The following is a 19,918-nucleotide window of genomic DNA, read 5'->3' on the forward strand; positions in this document are numbered from 1 at the left end:
GTGAAATTGTGGAAGGTTAGGCGCTGAGGGATGAGGGAGCCCATCTTCCTGGCTGCATCCATCCAGAGTGGAGTATCTGGAGTAGAGTTTCCATCACATGGAGCTGGGGGTGGGGGACGGGAACACAATGTGTCTCAAATGCCACTGATTCGCTCTTCTTACTGAGACGTTAATGATCTTCTTGAACAGCTGTTTCTCCATGTGCTCTGTGCCCTTAGAACAATTTCCAGAGACTTTAAACAGTTGATTTTAAGTATCTCTCATCAGTTAAACCGCTGTTTCCCTGGGGAGAGAGTCCACCAAGCTCCTTGCACCACCATTCTGGGAGTGACACCTGTTTAATTTTTGGCGGATTAGGATAGGAGATTCAGCTCAGAGAAGATGATCCCACTGCTTTGTGTCCCCCTCCTCCTGGATGAGACCAGAGTCCTCCCCCTATTTACAGTGGAGACAACCAACCCCGAGACCTGCCTCCCTGCCCCCACAGAGCAGCAGACACAGGAAGGCAGAGGAGAGCTCCTGACCCTCATCACACAGCTGAGGACTTGGTATTGGTGGGGCTTTGGAGGGCACCCAGAGCAGATCACTTCTGTGGGGCAGGTGGCCAATCGCAGGAAAAGGGGAGCAGTGGGAGGGAGAAGGGATATGGCTTGGGGACCCTCAGGTTTTCCCCCAACACAGGGACAGAGCAAGGAAATGGGGTGGCAGGACAGAGGTCTCAGAGCCAGGGCCCCTGCCAGATATAAATGGCCTCCCCGTGGATGCTCCTTAAATTGTATTTTACTCGCATGAAAGACACTCTTTCCCTGAAGCCTGCCCCGTTGAGATGGAATGGTTTATTTAAATCAGATGTAAAGAGTAGAAAGAGACAGATTACAAACCCCATGGGTCCACCGGCCTCAGAGACGGGAAGTCTGCCCATTCCCCCAGGTTTTCCTGGTCCTAATCTCCTCTGAGAGCTGAAGGTTCTTGCTGGTGTCCCCTAACTGCTCCAGGGACACTGTCAGCTCATGGCGTCGTGTTGTAGACCCTGTAGTTGTCCTTCTGCGTGATGTGCAGCTTCCAGGGAAAGAGACGCTTCTGGGAGGGGAGGCCGCGAGCCTTCCGTACCATAAGCACCACGTCCTCATCTGACAGCAGCCGAACCAGATCCCCCTCAGCGTCCCGGTAATTCAGGGCGATGTCCTCCCTCTGGAACTCCCGCCTGCATGGGAAAGTCAGGGATAATCAAAGGGCCTAAGCATGGGGTAGGGGTAGGAAGAGGGGGTAAAAAAGTTTTCTGTCCTGAAGCCAGGAGTGAGAAAAGGTCAGAGCCTGACACAAGCCTGTGTCATCCAAATAATCCAACCTCCCATTGTACAGATGGGGATATCGAGGCCTAAAACGGAGAAGAGGCTGGGTGTGGTGGCTCACACCTGTAATTCCAGCATTTTGGGAGGCCGAGGTGGGCAGATCACCTGAGGTCAGGAGTTCGAGACCAGCCTGGCCAACATGATGAAACCCTGTCTCTACTAAAAATACAAAAATTAGCTGGACGTGGTGGCATGCACCTGTGATCCCAGCTACTCAGGAGGCTAAGGCAGGAGAATCACTTGAACCCGGGAGGCAGAGGTTGCAGTGAGCTGAGATTGCACCATGCATTCCAGCCTGGGCAACAGAGTGAGACTCCATCTTAAAAAAAAAAAGAGAAGAGACTTTCACAGGAAATTAGTGGCACAGCCTGAAGTGTCTTGTGTATAAATGTGCTAAAAGCTTAAGAGTTGTGAAGAAGAGTAGGTTTGACTGGGCACAGAGTAGGGCCGTATAAAGCCTCAGAGAGAAACCTGTGTGAGGCTATTGAGGAGAACCTTGTAAGGACAGGAACTGTCTGGCCTGGGTGCAGGAAGATGCGCATCCTTCTACTTAGCTGGTGTACATAGAAATTGATCTGAACTTTCTACCAGTAGTTTGACAACGTGGGCCAGAAGGCTGTGAGACTTGCAAATGCTTTAATCCCCAAATCTACTTCTTGAGCATCATTACAAGGAAATGATCAGATAAGTCATCAAATAGGTGAACTAAGATGGTCTGTACAACGTTGTTTAGAGTAGTAAAAAAGTAGAAGAAATCCTAAGAGGCCAGTAAAAGCACATGGCCATATTAATGATGTAGCCACAGAAAGGTTTTGTGCAGCCAAAGTAACTTTTGTGTGTGCATGTGTGTGTGGGATATAAGTACTGAAGAAATCTGAGTGTACGTCACTAACGAGGCGGGTAAAAATATGAGGTGATTTCACTTCTTCGTATCTTTCTGACATGGTTACTGACATTTCATATATATATATATACACACACACATATATATACACACACACATATATATACACACACATATATATATACACACACACACACATATATATATATATAATGAGTTGGTACAACTTTTACAGTCAGAAATGTAACAATGCAATTACTGTTCTGTAAAATAACTGTCCAGCAATGTCCTGGACCTGGGGTGGGTAGTGAGTCCCTGAGGGTGGATGGCTCAAGTCCAAGGCTTTTAGCCCGAGAGACTTTAGCTCCAGCTGCAGATCCGGATCTAAACCCACAACTTGTGTGAGCTCAGCCAAGTCCCCTAACCTCTCTGCGGCTTCCCCACTCGTCTCTAAAGTGGGGAGATGCTACCTAACCTGTAGGGCTGGGCTGTGGATAAAACGAGAAGACAAAGTACATGCAAAACCCCAGCACCTTCGTACTAGCGTTTAACATTTCTCCCTGCGCTCTCTTCTCCAGAGTGTCTGGCTCCCCAGCCCCATTCCCAGTCCCTCACCTCGTGAGCTCCAGCAGGTCTTTGAATAGGGGAGTGCTGCTAAGATCTTCCTCCACCGCGATGTCTCTAAGGGGGTGACAGGCTGGGGTAAGGAGGCATCAGGCTGGAAGTGGGGTGTGGGGTGGGGAAAAGGGGAATGAGGCTGGCCAGGCCACCCTGGACGTTGATGTCTTGTTACAGCATTGTGGCTCATCTGGGAGCCACTGGGGGCTTTGGAGTGGGAGAGGGACCCAAGAGAGGGTGATACGAGAGGTGGCGGTGGTAGGGATGGCAGGAAGGCTGGACAGGCCCCTCCCTCCCAGGCCACAAACTTGACGGTGCTGACGGTGTCGTCGTAGTAGTAGCAGCGCAGCCAGTTGGTGGGGTCGTCCTCCTCAGGGAAGTCTTTGAGGATCTTCACGAAGGAGAGAGGGAAGATGCCTGTGGCTCCCCGGACAGTGCCCTGCAGAGGAAGAGAAGGCATGCCAGGCTGGTGAGAGGAGAGGCAGCAGAGCCACACCTCGGAGCCCTCAGCCCCGTTCTAATGACGGGGAAAGGCAGACGAGGTCCTGGTCTTCTTCTGTAGAGGGAGGAGAGAAGGCGAGGAAGTTCACTGAGCTGGTCACTTCTAAGAAGGCTTATATTTGGGTTTTACAATATGTCAGGGTCTGGATTATATAGAAAGCTGCTTTTGTCTCACTCATTCACTCATTCATTCAACAAAGACTTCTTGAGAACCAGGCACTTGACAGGCTCTGGGCTCTCAAAATAGATAAAAGTCCTTGGGCCTGGCACAGTGGCTCACACCTGCAATCCCAGCACTTTGGGAGGCTGAGGTTGGCGGATCACCTGAGGTCAGCCTGGCCAACTTGGCGAAACCCCGTCTCTACTAAACATATAAAAATTAGCCGAGCATGTTGGCGCATGCCTATAATCCCAACTACTCGGGAGGCTGAGGCGGGAGAATCACTTGAACCTGCGGGGTGGAAGTTGCAGCGAGCCAAGATCGCGCCATTGCACTCCAGCCGGGGCAACAAGAGTTGAAACTCTGTCTCAAAAAATAATAATAATAATAATAAATAATAAGTCCTTGCCCCCACGGAGTTTCCAGTACGATGGAGAATGACAGGGTGCGCGCGCTGTGAACAATGACCTACCCAACGAGTCCGATGGTGGCAGGTGTTACAGATGAAAATAGAACATGGAAGGAAGAGGATGAGGGATGAGGAAGGGCCCTGCTGATGATCCCACTCATTCATTCATCAGATACAATTGTGCCTCTGCTCTAGACCACGTAGCCACAAATCAGACCCAGACCCGGCCACGGCCTGGGCTTTGGGCACGTGTTCTGTTCATCTTCACAACAACCCTATGGAAGACGGATTATTTACATGCCATTTTGCAAACATATTAACCAAGGTTCAAGGTGGTTCCTTCCCTGCCCCTGAGGCCAGCAGTTAGTTAGCGAACTGATAAGTAGGACTTTCAGGAAAACAGGAAGGCAATACATGTTTTCTATTTCTAGAAAGTGACCCAGAGATACTCCTCAGGCAGCTGTAAGAGCCCTGAATTCCTGAGAAGGAGACCTATGATTAGGGTAAAATGGAAACTGCTAAACTGGCTAAACCAGTAGCTACTACTAGCTCCTCTCCAGGGCCTGGACGCCAGGGACCCAACCCAACTCTTAGAGGTCCTGGGACTCCCGGGGGCTGACCCCGCCTCTGGGTCTGTCCCAGAACCTCCTTCAGGCACTCCCCACAGGAGCACTAAGTCTGAAGACAGGACCTAATACGAAAGGCTGGCCCCAGGCCAAGGCCCAACACAGCCACTTCCCACCTCCACTCACTGAGTGAGAACGGAGCCCTTCTGTGGGCCATGCTGGGACAAAGCAGTGACTGGGAAAGGCCCTGGCTTTGAAGTTTCATTTAGGTCTCCTAATGACCCTAGTACCTGGCCAGGCGCCACACATTCAGGCTCTGGGGCGAGCCCTGGCCATCTACCACCTCCTTTACCCCTTCCAGGAAGCCGATGAAGAAACATTTACAGAAAAGGAAACCACAAGTTTGAGCAAGTTTCCAAAGGTCCACAAAGCTAGTGAAAAACAGAGCTAGGAAATGGCCCAAACAGGCTGACTCTGAGTTCACGCTCTTCATCAGCAGCTTTTATTGCTGCAGGCAGGGTGTGTACCATTGTCCCATATTACACAAGTGGCTGCGATTTCGCCGCTCAGGAGCAAATTATCTGGACAGCCATGTGGTTGCTGCAACTTAGCAGTGCTGCTGGCATCTAGTGGAGAGGCCGGGATGTTGCTGAACACCCTGCAATGCTCAGGACAACCCCACAAGGGACCATCTGGCCCCAATGTCAATAGTGCCCCTGCTGAGACACCTACTGCAGACCAAGAAACTAAACTCAGTAGGTGAACTTACTTGACCTAAGCAGCCCATTTTTCAGGGTCAGAACCAAAGACAAGTGCATGAGCTCCAGAATGTTCTGCTCCCACCGAACATCTGCCTCCCCAAAGGCTGTGTTCCCGCAGGCTTCCCAACCTGCCTGGATCTCCAGGACTATCCTCAGATAGCATCTCTTCCCTGAGGCCTTCTGAGACGGTCCTCAGTCTCTGAAGCACACAATGCCTGAGGCAACCTCACCTCCAGCCTCACCTCTAATCTCAGCCTAACCTTACCTGCATTCTCACCTCCATCCTCACCTCCAACCTCACCTCCATCCTTATTCCAAACCTCACCTCCAACCTCATCTCTAACCCCACTTCCAACCTCACCTTCATCCTCGACTCCAAACTCACTCCCATCCTCACCTCTAATCTCACCTCCATCCTTACCTGCAAACTCACCTTCCTCACCTCTGTCCTCACCTCCATCTTTACCTCTAACCACATCTCCAATCTCACTTCCATTCTCATTTCCATCTTCACCTCTAATCTCACCTCCAATCTCACCTCCACCCTCACCTCCAATCTCACCTCCACGCTCACCTCCATCCTCACCTCCAATCTCACCTCCATTCTCACCTCCAACCTTACCCCCAATCTCACCTCTATCCTCACCTCCACCCTTACCTCCATCCTCACCTTCACCCTCATCTCCATCCTCACCTCCAGCTTCATCTCCACCCTCACCTTCCTCACCTCCAATCTCACCTCCACCCTCACCTTCATCCTCACCTCCAATCTCACCTCCACCCTCACTTCCATCTTCACCTTTAATTTCACCTCCAACCCCACCTCTAATCTCACCTCCATCCTCACTTCTGAACTCACCTCCAGCCAGTCTTTGTTGATCCGACTGAGGAGGAAGATCACATCTCCGGCTTTGAAATTCAGCTCCAGTTTGCTGTTTCCAGTGAAGTCAAATAGAGCCTGAGGAGAAGCATGCAGTAAGGAGGGAAGGAGAAAACACTCACTGAGTTCCTACAGAAGTGCCTTACATACTTTAGTCTCCCATTTTACAGATGTAGAAACTGAGGCTCGGGGAGAATAAGCGACTTGTCTGAGGCCATCTCATTTTTTAGTGGAGGAGCTGGGAATTGAACCCAGGTCTCCCTGACTCTAGGTTGGGTGCTCCTTCCAGAGCTGGTGGGGGTGAGCACACACGGAAGGGTTCGAACTCTCTGGGCTGAGACCTACCCTGGTCCCCAGGCTTCATCGCAGGCTGGGCCTTGTCTGAGTCATCTCTGCGGCTTCCATGCCTAAGGCAGGGCCGACTCAGAGGAGGCTCAGGCAAACTGACTGGAGGAGCATACGGATGGAAGTGTTCCCCTCTGGCTCCGCACGTTGGTCACATTCCCTCCCCTTAGCTGGGCTCTGGAATGCCCAGTGGCAGAGGCTGAGGCTGTAACCCCTTCCTTCCTCCAGGTGCTCAGCACTCTCCCAGGCACACAGCAGCGCCCAGCAGGAGAGGCCCAGTGGCTGGCAAGGGGGCCAAGGCCGATGCCCAAAGTGTGAGAGCCTGGCCAGCACGGGGGTGGGGGATACCTCTGCTCTCGGAGCTGCCATGCGGTCAACGCTGTTGCCTTGTGGGGACACGCTTTTGCTGTGGAGAGAGAAGAGGGGCTTGTTAGCCGTGTGATTCTCTCAGGGCCCAGCTTCCTGCTTCTGTGTCCAGAGGAGCCCCTTGCAAGGAGCTGGGAAGGCGGGGGAGAGAGAAGATGCTGAAATGTGGCTGCAATTCCTCCTCCAGGTAGGCACACTTGTCCCCAAATCTTCACAACCACTTTGGAGGTAGGGTTGTTCTCCCTTCTTTATGGACCAGGAAGCCAGGCTCAGAAAGCAGGTGGGGAAGGGGATACATGCTCATTCCATGCCTTTCACTTGCCAAAGTGTTCAGATTTGTTTGTTTCTCTGCTCCCTACAACCAAGCTCTGATGTAAATGTGACCGTTGTAATTTTTCAGCGGAGGGAAACTGAAGGTTGGAGAGGTGAAGTGCCTTGCTCTGGGGCCTGTGGCTGCCATGTGGCACAGCTGGAATTAAGACACACCTCACTGTGTGCACAGGGGAGATGCCAGGCATGGAGAGGACCCTTGGAGACATTGGTGGGAGGAAGCGGAGGGAGGAGCTGGTGGGGAGCTCAGGAGTTCCGTCCTGCTTTTTCCAGAATTCTTAGTAGCAGCAACCTGGGCTTTGGAAGTCAAGCAGTCTATGAGTGGCTGAATTTTTGGTGGGAGGGATGGGATTTTTGGAATAAGGGAGGAGCAGTGTGCCCTGGAGGCCAGCGTGATACAACCAGAGCCACAGCTGGCCCCACGGAGCTCCAACACACCAGGAGAAGGCATTCCCAGAGCTGCTCAGAGAATGTTTGTGGATAAGGCAGCTCTTCCCTCCTCTCTGCCCCCAATTCTTTCCAGGCACCCAGAGCTTCTGGGTCATCCCCAGTGGTTGCTGTGGCACCAGACTCTCCAGAGTCAATATCCCAGTCCTTGTCTTCCAGTCCTTATGATCACATTGAGAGGCACACACCCTCTGTCCCTCCAAACCTGAACACTACTTTCTAAACCCATTGAATAAACCAAATCACCCTGGAGTGTCCAGGGATATGGCTGATCTGTATTTTCCTTCTCTCCTTTCGGGGAAAAGAGATGCTTTTCCAGCAGGGACCCAGGGGTCTGGCCATGTGGAAGCCCAGGGGCTGGTCACTTACACTTTCCGGGTGCGCGGGCGGAGCCGGCGGAGTGCCTGGGGCACCTGCTCTGAGTCATAGGGTGACTGGTAAAAGAAGATCCGGACATCCTCGTCCATCAGCACCCAGACCGGCAGGCTGAGCAGGCTCTGTGTGGGTGAGACAGCAGAACCAGTGGGGTAGTCAGCAGAAGGATCTGGACACCCCAGCCCGGATGTCCCATCCCCGAGCCCTGACATCAGCCCTCCTCTCTTTACTAATGCATGTTGCCTGATAACAGAAACACGTTGTTTAAAAAAAAATAAGAAAACTCAGCATGCTGAAGGTAACACTTCACAAGCTCTGCTCCTGGGTCCAAGGTCAGGAGAGGGACCAGGGGCTTGAGAAGAGTCCCTTCAGAAAAGACTTAAAGTTTTCCAGAAACAGCAATAATGGAGATGACAAGTAACATGACTTTGTGGTGACTTTACCAGGTGGGTATCACATGCATGCCCTTGCTCCATCTCTTGGCATCCCATGAGTTAGGATCAGAGAGGTGAAGGGATCTGCCCAAGACCACACAGCCTAGCAGGGGACAGAGCTGGGGCACCCAGAGCCATCTGTCACTAAAAGCTACCCAAAACTCAAGGTGAGACAACAGTCGGCGGGGGTGGGGGCTCCCAAAATAACCCAAATTAACAACAGTTGGTGGCATTATAGCCTACAAAATGCTTCCTGATACTTTATCTCATATCATAGTTAGGGAAACTGAGGCTTGGAGAGGGAAGTACCTGGCCCTGAAGAGCAGAGCTAAGTGGCAGGACCCAGACTTAAGCCCTAGTGTCCTTGTTTCATCCAAGCTGGTTACACCCACCACGATGCAAAGACCTTGAAGTTGTGAGGACGCGAGCACCGAGCGCCTGGCGGGGTCATCTCACCAAACTCCAAGCACACAGGTCTGGGGACACTGAGGTTGGCTTTGGGTACTGAGGCCCCAGAGGCACCCAGAGCCCTGCAGAGGATCTCATGGGGGCAGCAGGTTGAGGTGGGGTCGGGGAACTTTGTCCGAGAGGAACTGGCAATGCAGAGTCAGGAAAAGGCTGTCATATGGGGACAGCCTGGGAGGTGCTTCAGGAGCCAGGGGCTCCTGGGATCGAATCTCAGCTCTTCCTGTCACCAGCTGTGTAGCTTTGGGCAAACCTGGCTCTAGATGGTCATTAATAAAATGGGGACAATAATAGCCTCTCCCTCGTGGGATTGTGTGAGAATTAAATAAGTAAATATATGCGTAATCCTTAGAACAGGTGTATAACAGGTGCCCATCAAAGTTGGATATCATCATTGTTACTGTCATTTTCATTACAATGAGGCACAGTGGGTAAGAGCTGAAACCCTGGGGTCACAGATATGTGAGTTCAAATCTCATCCCACCTACCTAACTGCTCTGTCACACTTAACTCACAAGTTACTGGGGAATTAAATAAGATTATTCATGTATCCATAAATGTGTATCAAGAGCTTTCTGGTTGCCAGTCAAAGCTCTTCACGTAGTTCCAGGCAATTGTCATTATCACGTGATTCACATTCTTCATGACGGCAGGGTGAGACCAGTGGGTAGGACTTACGGAGAGTTGGGCTTTTCTCATAGCTACCCAGACAAGCAGCCTGGGTCAGGGCAGAGTGGTAGTGAGCTCCCCGTCTCTGAGGGTATGCAAGCACAGGATGGGGTGGCCGTGGCAAAGATTCCTGCATTGAATGGTCTCTGACTTCCAGGAACCCAATCGGACACAAAGAGGCAGAGATGGATCCTCTGGGCTGCTGGTTGCTAAGACCAGGTGTGGAATGAGGAGCCCCAGTTCCCCAGCCTCACCTCCTACCTTCTCTTCCTCTTTCCCTCCCTCCCTCCAGAGCCCACTCCCCTATTCTAGCCCTGGGGGAGAAAGGCGGAGCCTCAGCCACCCTGAAGGAGCAGCGGGAGCCCACTCAGCTTCCCTCCCTCCCTCTTCCCTGCTCAGAGCCCAGGATTCCTGCAGCTACCTGCTCTCTCCTCCTTCCTCCCACCTCCTCTGCCCTCCATCTGCTCCCTTCCTCCATCAAGAGTCAAGATCTCTCACATTCTGGTAGCAGGTTCACAGTTTACAAAGCACTTTCTCATCCTGTTGTCAACAGATCCCAACTTCACTCCTGTGATACTAGAGGGCACTGCTCCATTTCACAAGTGTGAAAACCAAGGCCCAGAGAGGATGGGCAACTCACTCCAAATCACCCAGCCAGTCAATGTCAGAGTCAAGATTAAAGGACCCTATAGTCCAGTGCTCTTCAGCCGTGAGGACGCCTCTGGGCTGGGAGGAGGGCTTCCCTTGCCAGCTTCCTGAGGTCACTATCAGGCCTCTAGTGATGGTGCACTCACTGCCACCTCAGGAGGAACACTGACCCTTTCCTGGATGGCTCTGGCTAGTGGAAGTCCTTTCCGGACCACCTTGGCCTCTGCCTTTAAGATACTCCTTCCTCTATGCTCCCATCTCATAGAGATGCAGAGTTTGCAGGTCGGAGAATACACAAGGACCCCCAGCCAAGACCCATGAGTGTAGTTAAAATCCAGCCCATGCTCAGGTGAGGGGGTGTGTTGTTCCAGAGGAGACCTTCTCTAGTTTGCACAAAGATGCTATGTGAGCAACCTGTGGCCTGCTTGGCCACACCCCCATGATGGAGGCACACATATGTCTCCATGTGATCTTATGATCCACCTGTTGGCATTCCCATGGGACAGTGGGTACCTTGGGGGCAGGCTCTGTATGGAATTCACCTTTGTGTCTTAACACCTGGCATAGACATTTACCTGTGGGCTTAGAGCATTAAATGAAGACTTGTCAATTCCAAGTGTGGCTCCTGTACCTTCTCCATTGCTCCTGCTCCTATCCCCGGAACCCTAAGGATGCATCCTGTTTTTCTCCCCAGACCAGGCCTTTAGGGATTGAAGATGGGGCCATCAGGGCCAGAGAGCCAGCTCCAGTTCCCAAAGCCATACACATGGATGGTACTTGGGCTCCCCCACCAACACTCCATGCCCTTCCACGTGCCAAGGTGGCAAGGCCTACTGGTACCTTCATGTAGGCGTTGAGGGCAGGTATCCTCATCTCGGCGATCTCCTGTTTCACACCCACGTAGACTTTGGCTGAGAAGAGACAAACAGCTGTCCTAGGAGCCTGGCCCAACACGGCCCCGGGGCTCAGGGCTGCCCCTGCAGGCCAGGAACCCTGGCCGGAGCCCCTTCCCGATGGCTCAACATTCTTCCCTGTTATCTTTTCACAGCGCTGAAGTGGCCACTCTGGCACCACCCAACTTTCATCCTCTGAGTTGTGCTATCACCAGCTGATATTTTTCTTGTCTTATTTTTTATTTACTGCCTGTTCATCCAAACACATACACACACACACGCACACACACACACACGACTGTTAGTTCAAAGACAGCAGGATTTTCATCTGCTTGGCTCACAGCTGTACCCCCATCACCCAGGACAGTGGCAACACTGGTTGCACATTCAAGCTGCCCGAGGAGCTTGTAAATATCTCACTGTGTAGCACTTGCCCCAGAACAATTAAAACAGAATCTCTGGGGGTGGGACTCAAGAACCGGGATTCTTTCCATCTCTCAAGGCACTTCCACATACCACCATAGTTAAGAACCATGGGTCTAGAATCATGCCCAGATGAATTAACATTTGTTGAGTGGATGAATGAACAATTCCTCAAGCTCAAGGCAGACTGTTCTGGAGGAAAAGGAAATATGATGGGCTACCAAGAGACAAATGTCTCCTCCAGGTGCCTTCAGGTGGGCGCACTGGTGGAACCATTCACCTAGAGAACCCCCAGGAGGAAGCAAGCCTGAAACTTGCCTGGCTCCTGGTGTCCAGGAGATGGACAGAGGTGGTGGTGGTGGCGGTAGGAGGCACTGGGCTAGAGCTAGACATTTGGGAGTTAGGAGCAAGAAGGTGACAATTAAAGTCCCAGACATGGGTCAGTTTGCCAGGGTGAGTGTTTGGAATGAGAAGACAAGGCAGGGGACAGAGGATGTCCGCTCAGAGGATCCCCACCATCCAAGGAGCAGCAGAGAAGGTTGATTCTGTAACAGAGAAGCTGAAGGAATCTCTAGTAAGGTAGGAAGGGTATTGGGAGACACTGGTGCCTCCGGAGGTTGGAGAAAGCTTAACAGAGGAAGGAGTGGGGTGTGAAGATGAGGCTTGGCACTGGTCATGGAAGCCAGAATCGATGGGTCATGGCTCACCTCACCGAGAGGAATTTCTGTGGAGTAGTCAGAGCTAAACCAAGCTGGGAGGATGGCCATGCCAACGTGAGACAGTGTGCGAATGTGATTGCCAAAGGAAGAAGAAAGAGATCTTTAGGGGCCCTGGGGGCACGGAGGCTCAGGGATCCTTGCTGTAAGAATGCTGTTTCATGGCTCAGGATTGTTTAAAGACAGAAGAGGGTTGAGGCTGTGGAGACGCTTAGCAGAGGAAGTTGGTATATCAAGGAGAAGATGAATATACAAGGAAAAGGAAGAGTAGATTGTCAGGGGAAAGCCCCAAAAGAGAGAGGAGGGAAAGTAATGGAGCCTGAGACGGGAGGCTGGCTTAGAGCAGGCAAGACTCCTGGGGGGAGCTTCAAGTTCCTTGGTGGGGCTGGATGAGAAGGAGCGGGGTCATATGCTGAGACAGAGAGACAGGGACAGAAAAAACAAGCCGGAGGTGGGGTTGGAGCCCTGAGGCTTGGGGAAGGGAGACAATGGTCCCTGTCTCTGGCCTGCAGAGCATGAAGAGCGCCACTGAGACCACCCCCTTGTAACCCATTCGTGATGGGATTTCCTCCCACGGGGCAGGTGTTAAGCAACTTGGCGCTGTCCAAGGTGGATGTTAGGATCCAGCTGGAGAGGAAGGACCAGGAGACCAGGGGGCGAGGGGACTGTTTGTAAGCAGAGGTGTGAGGCTACCCAACTTCCTGGCAGGACAGGGGAAGAAGGAGAGCCACAGGGACGCTAGAAGCCAAGACTATGAAGTCAGAGGGCTGGTCTCGTGGGAGGAAGCTGAGGGCAGGCAGGGAGGTGAGTCAGTGTGTTTAGGGACCAGACTGGGGGATTCCTGTCTCTAAGGAAGGGAGGCCGGGTGCTGACGTGCTCCAGACTGTGGCCTCCTGGTAGTGGACAGCAGGAGCGAGTGGCCACCACTGTCATCAGAGCTCCGGGGCTGTGAGGTTAGAGTGCTTGGGGTGGAAGCCACAATGTGAGGCAGGGGGAGCCGTGGGGAGAGGGCTTGGCAGTCCATGACTGCCGGGAGTGGGGGCTATAAACTACATGAACAGTTTTCACTGGGGTTGAGATCAAATCACGGAACAGTGTCAGGGGCCATGGAAGGAAGGAGAGTCAGCAGCTCTGCAGCGGCAGGACAGGAGTGGCTGCCTACCTGGGAGTGTGGGCAGGGTACAGGCCAGGGCGCTGCTCTTACTATCTGGCCCGAAGCGCTCCTCCAGCTTGCTCTGCAAAGCATAGAACTGGCGGTAGCGGCGGTAGATGAGGTACTTGGATCCTCCTTTCGTCTTCACCTCGATGACGAAAACCTAAGGAGGACAGGGGTTGTGGGGAGGGCTCAGGGGCCAGGAGCAGAAGCCAAAAAAAGGCGGAGGGGAAAAGGGGAGGAGGATAAGGATGCAGAAGGGTCTCTGGAAGAGACCCGTGTCAAGTCAAAAGGCTGGTGCCCCAGAAGCAGACAAGCTTTGCTAAAAAACAAAAACAAAACAAAACAAACAAACTGGAAAAAGAGAGGAAGTGAGACCTAGTGTTAGAGGCAAGAGCCCTTGGAAATAGGCCAAACACGTACTCAGGCCCAAGAAATGAGGAGCCATGCCTTGGAGGTCGTGGTGCAGAGTGAACCTACCCCTGGCTGTGTTGCGGGTACAGGATGCCCCCTCCATCTGTGTCTGAATATGACAGGGGTGTTGTGGGGGCAACACTAAAGTCCCTCACCCCCGACTCTCCAGGTGGAGGTTCAGAGGTCAAAGGACGCAATCAGGATTTCTCAACCTTAGTACCATGCTGGAGCCGGATAGCTCTTTACCGGGGACGGGGCTGTCCTGTGCATGGTGGGGAGTTTAGCAGCACCCTGGATTCTACCCACTAGATGTGAAATAGACCTGCCCCAAGATGCAATAATCAGAATCTCCCAGGGTAATGTCAAATGGGCAAAATTGGTCCTGTTGAGAGCCACTGAGACAGAAGTTAAGAGATCAGAGAATTGGAGGTTCAGAGGTCAGAGGACAAGGTTCAGAGGTCAGCTGGGTGGAAGTTCAGAGGTTCTAGGGTGAAGGTCCAGGAGTCTCTCTTACAAAGTGACTGGTGAAGCCTCTCTTCTCCTCGATGTCAGCGATGTTGGCTGAGATGGCAACATCATCCGGAAGCTGTTCAAAGTCACTGTGCGTAGCAGAGGAAAAGAAATCCTGGTTATCACCCTGATGTATTTTGTGGGCCCACCGGATATGAGGTAGAGTGCAAAGCAAACCAATGTTGTGGATCTAACATTCGTCTCTTAGCACCCTTTCCCAGGCCAGGTCCTGCCACTGACCCTGGGAATATGGAGACAAGAAGACACAGTCCAGGCCTTGAGTGTAGGAATAGGAGGCTGGCGGCCTTACTGAGTGTAGGAATGGGAAGCTGGTGGCCACGTTGAGTGCAGGAATTGGAAGCTGGCAGCCATATAGCAATAGCCAAATTATAGTCTAACACATTGCTGTCCATTGCACCATGATGGGTCTGAGCCAAACATCACCATCCAGCTCCTGTTTTCCAGCCTCCCTTGCAGTTAGGAGCAACCATGTGACCTGTTCTGGCCAATGAGACCTAAGAGGAGGCCTGGTGCAGGGGGCTCCCTAGAGTGCTCACATATCATCGCCTTTTTGAGGATTTCCCCAACCTGGGCACAATTAGGCAGTCTCTCTATGGGGCACTCCCCAGAGTGCTTGCTTTCCTGATCCCAAGGGATGAACAGGCTCAGCATGGTCTTGAAGCAAGTGTGACATCCAGACCTACAGCAGCTATGTTGTCTCCATGAAGCAAGACATGAGAAAGGCCGAAGGAATCTCTGGGGTGCTAGTCCTGATGTCACTGGCCTACAGAACCAACTATGGCTTACCTCTGGACTTTTTTTTTTTTTTTTTTTTTTTTTTGAGACAGAGTCTCGCTCTGTTCCCCGGGCTGGAGTGCAGTGGTGTGAGCTCAGCTCACTGCAACCTCCGCCTCCCAGGTTGGAGTGATTCTCCTGCCTCAGCCTCCCAAGTAGCTGGGATTACAGGGCAAGCCACCACACCCAGATGAGTTTTGTATTTTTAGTAGAGAGGGGGTTGCACCATTTTGGCCAGGCTGGTCTCAAACTCCCGACCTCAAGTGATCTGCCTACCTCGGCCTCCCGGGACTTCTTGTTAGGTGACCAAATAATTAATCTCCTGTTTGTTTAAGCCATCGTCAGTTCCTCCATTCCCTGCAGCCTAATGCATTTCCAACAGACACATTACCGATTTCTTGTTGTTCCTAAGTTACGATCGGGAGAGGCTGGGTACTGTTTGGATGTGGAGGTAAAAGAAAAGGCACTGTCAAGAGTGACACCCACACTTCTGGCCAGGATGCGGGGGCAGGGTTGATGGACTCAGTTTGGGGCATGCTAATTTGAGAGGCCTGTTGTATAGCTCAGGATCTCAGCATGGGAGGTCTCAGCTAAAAGGGGCGAGGTAGGAATAATCTTCTGCCTGTGGCTTGTGGCTAAGACCCCCGCTCCTGACACGGTGAAGAGCTACCAGGGAACAGAGGAGGGGTCTGAGGGACAGATAGGGGAAGAGGAAACAGACTTCCAAGGAGTGGGAGAAAGCACAGCCAGGAGTCTCTGAGGGGTCACTGAGTTCAGTCACTTGGAGACAGACAAGGAAAAAACAAGAAGTAGCTATGATTCTTCTGGTGCAGCAAGTGGGAAACGGGAGAGAGTGGCAGGGGCGGCAGTGGTAGGGGGGATTGCAGAGGCTGCCAAGTCCCAGACCCCAGAGCTGGCTGGGACCTCAGGAGTCTACACACCCTAGTTCCAGTCCACGCCGGACCCACATGACCTGGAATCTGAGGCTGCATCAGAACTCAGGGGGCTGCCACCCGGAGGTGACTCAGGGTAGCAGTGGGCAGGTAGTGGAAATCCCCCCGCCCAGCCCCACTCACTTTCTACACTTGCTCCCTCGGTGATACCCTTGGGAGAAGCTTCCTCCTCCACTTTCTCCCCTGAGGCTGTGCTTGTCCTGGGTAATTTCCTCTGCAGTATGATACGGTAGGAAGGTGGGGGTGGGGGGCGCACGGGAAGGAACCTGAAGGGTAGAAAAGGCCCTGAGCAGGGCAGCAGGCAGGTTGGGTAATAAGAACGACAGCTACCTATTTCCTGAGGTCACCAGGTGCTCTTCTAAGACAGTGTCACCTTTGTACAGATCAGGAGACTGAGGCACGGTAAGTTTAGCCCAAGTAAAGTCGGGAAGCTGGGATTTGAGCCCAAGCAGTAGTAGTCTGACTCCAGAGGTCTGTTACTGAACACTGCCATACTGCCCCGCACTCTGAGCCTCCCAGCAACGTGCTGTGTGAACTTAAAAAAAATCCCAGCCCATCTCGGCCTGTGTCCCCATCTAAACTAATTATAATTTTAGCAAACCTGTATGTGGCACTGCCTGTGGGCCAGACACTGTTCTAAGCCCATTAAGACATATGGGCTCCTCAGATCTCACAGCTCCAAGGAGAAAGGAAGGGGATGCTGGACACTAAACAGATAATGACATAATTCAAATGGGCATAGTGCTGGGAAGGAAAAGCACATGGCATTTTGAACTATAACAGGAGCATGGCCATGATTCTATTCCCTCAAAGAATCAATCACGCAGCAGATAGGAGAGATTGGGAGCAGGAGCTTGTACTATGGAGGCTCATGTGCTGTCAGAGGGCGTCCTTGGGCTGAGGGTGGTCAAGGAGGGCTTCCCAGAAGGAGCAGCACCAGTGGTCAGCCGGGAAAAGCAGAGAGGAGTTGGTCGCAGGATGGCATAAAAGGCCTTTCAGGCAGGGGGAACAGCAAGTGCAAAGGCCACAGCTGTGCAAGAGGGGCAAGTTCAGGGAACTGCAGGGAGCTGAGCACGGCTGGAGCACAGAGCGGGAGGCGGGACGTGATGAGAGACCAGCCGGAGAGACAGGCAGGGCCCGCTCATGAGGCGCCTTGATGCCTCGCAGACGCATTGGCAGATGCTCGAGGCACGGTCACAGCATTGGGGACAAGAAGATCAAGCTGCCTTGGGAAGATTCCTCCCTGTGCTCCGCTCCTTCCCTCCTCTGTAAAATGGGGACAGGAGAAGAACTTATGTCTCCGGGTGGTCCTGCAGTCCCATCTGTAACAAACACAGCCCTAAAATCCCCACAAGGGCAGGGACTCTGCTCACCCTACATCCCAATGCCCAGAACAGAGCCCGGCATACAGTAGGTGCTCAGTACTGCTCAATACACGGCCACTACTCTCGTCTGCATTTGTGGAGTTTTTTGATGGGCAGCATGAGAATGGCCTGGCTGCCTGCGGGGCAGGCAAGAAGAGCAGCAAACCCAACTGGAAGTCCCCCGGAGTATCCGCTCCCTTAGGGACCTCACCCAGGCCCTGCTGGGCCAGGACAATCTGCCTCAAGACACACTCGCGTAGTTCACGGACTTTGGAGCCTGGCCTGGGGGAGGCGTTGAAGCCTGACCCGGGGGAGGCTGAGGTTGGAAGAATCCTTGGAGGGCAGCCAGGGCAGCTTTTCTGGCACCTGGCACACAGTAGGTGCTCAAAGCATGTCTGTTGGAACCGAACTTGCCACCCCTGAGGCAGCCCTCCCCATCTTTGGATGTCTCGCCTTGGAGTTCTAGAAAGTCCTGCTGCGCCAACCTGTGCCCTCTCCTCGTACTCTCTGCTTTGACCTCAAGCAGAATAATCCAGGCTCACTTTCAGATAAGGCCTTCGAGGTACAGGAAGACCCGTGTCCCCAGTACCTGGCTCAAGGCCTCATGAAAAGCAGTCCCTCCCCGTCTGACGGCGAAGGCAACTGAAAGCGGACAGGGAGCAGGGGAGGGAGCACACAGTGCTGCTGGCCAGCTCTCAGCGTCATCCCCTGAACCCTGTACCCCGGAAAGCAGGAAGTGCCCAAGCCTCAAACAGCTGCTGTTTCCGGAAGGTTCGAGTTTGCGTGCGGCTGGGTCCACCAGGAGCATGTGTGGGGAGGAAGGAATTGAGGTCGGACAGCCTTACCCAGCTCCTGCACCCTGCTCTGAGGCTCAGGAAGGCCACACAGGCTCCCCTCTAAGAATTTGCTTCTGCTGCCCTTGCCCCCACACACCCCTCAGGTTCTACTTCCAGCCCCTGGCCCCACCGTGGGCCTTCTGTTCCCCGTGTAGGCCCACAACAGCCTGGCCTGTCTCTGGTGACCCCGAGTGGCCTCCACCTAGGTAACAGGGGTCACCTGCTGTGCCAGTCCAGGGGGTGCAGGGGCCAGGTTCTGTGTCCTCAGGGCCCCTGTAGCTCAGAGCGCAGGCCTAGCTACTAAGGAAGAATTCTGAAAACACTTCCCAAGCGACGAGGCTAGACGCTGGTGAGGCTGTGCTCCAAGCCCCAACCTTGCCAGTCACTCTCTGTGACCCTGAGTAAGTCTCTTATCCTCCCTGGGCCTCAGATTTCTAAATTGTACAAAGGCAAGGTTGGACTAGAAGAATCTAAGACATTTTTCACCTCAAAGATCCATCCATCCATTCATTTATTCATTAATTTAGCAACATTTATTGAGCCCTTGGTCCTGGTGCTCAACAAGGATGAGCTACCTTCTAGGGATACAGCAGTGATCAAAACAGACAAAATGTCTCATGGAGCTTGCTTCTCATGGGGGAGCCAATGATAAAGAAAAAAATAATAAATGAGCATGTAATATTATTCCAGTAATATAAGAACTAGGCAGAAAAGGGAAATAGGGCAAAGGGTCAGACAGCAATGAGGTAAAGGCTGTCAGGAAGGCTTCTCAGAGGAGGTGACATTTGAGGCAAGCCCTGATTAGAGGAAGAACAAGCCAGATTCTGTGAATTCTGTTTGCATAGAAGATGGAAAGTCATTGCTGATCCCCATGTGAGGCAAAGGGCCCCAGTCTGGGACCCAGGACACCTGCATTTCTCTCCAGACACGGCCAGTCACTCATTGTGTGACCGTGGGCAAGTCACTCCCACTCTTGGAGCCTCGGTGTTCTCATTTGTGTCTGAGGGTGGTGGGCCACAGCTCAAAGTTTCCTTAAAGCAGTTCTGAGAGGCTGCATTTCTGAGTATTTGGGTTCTGACTCAACCCCAGCCTCTCATGTTGATCAGGGACTGCAGAAGGACTGGCCTTTTTCCCCAAGGCCTATCAGGAGCAGTGAGAAGGCCCGGGGGCGGCCACACTCCGGCACTCACCTCTCGGCCCGCAGCTGCTGGGCCACGGCCATGGTGGGCGATGGTCCCAGGGAGCAGGTGGAGAGTCTCGCCCAGCCAGTCCCAGGCTGAGTTCACCTCTCACTTCCTCCAGCCACCCTGCTTCTCGTCTCAGCCTGCGGTCCTGGGAGTCCCCAAGAGCTGCCTTTGGGGAGGCTCAGGCCTGCTTCTCTCCACTCTGGCAGAGGCTCCTCCTCCAGGCTTTCTTGGCCTAGCCTGTGACCCACACTTCCTCTTACCTCACCTCCCAGCTGCACAGAAATTAAGGAAGTGGACCCTCGGGTGCCAGGTTTGCAGGAATTCACTTCCTTGATGCCAGTCCTTGGCACTAAGCCTCAGTTGGGTATCAGAAGTTGCTCCATCAGAGATGGGGTCCCAGCCATCAGGGGGTCTTGTGACCTTGGGGAGTCACTTCTCATCCTCTGGCCCATCAAACCCAGCCCTTATTCTCTTACTGCCAAGCCTTTGCCTGAACTCTTCCCC

At 52.9% G+C, this 19,918-nt stretch overlaps 1 protein-coding gene across 2 annotated transcripts; it reads right to left on the minus strand.

The window, feature by feature from the left end:
* Positions 1–817: 817 nt before the first annotated feature.
* On the minus strand, positions 818–19,675 carry NCF4 (neutrophil cytosolic factor 4). 2 transcript variants are annotated; one of them, XM_015150255.3, is made up of 10 exons: positions 19,418–19,675; positions 14,284–14,368; positions 13,365–13,518; positions 11,011–11,081; positions 7,949–8,076; positions 6,785–6,842; positions 6,071–6,169; positions 3,123–3,253; positions 2,812–2,877; positions 818–1,204 (listed from the first exon to the last, which is right to left on the minus strand). In XM_015150255.3, the coding sequence occupies exons 1-10, from the start codon at positions 19,447–19,449 to the stop codon at positions 1,009–1,011; spliced, it is 1,020 nt and encodes a 339-aa protein (XP_015005741.1). In that variant the 5' UTR covers positions 19,450–19,675; the 3' UTR covers positions 818–1,008. The 2 variants fall into 2 exon arrangements, with proteins under 2 accessions (XP_015005741.1, XP_015005740.1); XM_015150254.3 differs by having other exon boundaries at positions 2,812–3,253; positions 19,418–19,665.
* Positions 19,676–19,918: the final 243 nt, after the last annotated feature.

This window comes from Macaca mulatta, chromosome 10, assembly GCF_049350105.2.
Source record: "Macaca mulatta isolate MMU2019108-1 chromosome 10, T2T-MMU8v2.0, whole genome shotgun sequence".
Lineage (NCBI taxonomy): Eukaryota > Metazoa > Chordata > Mammalia > Primates > Cercopithecidae > Macaca > Macaca mulatta.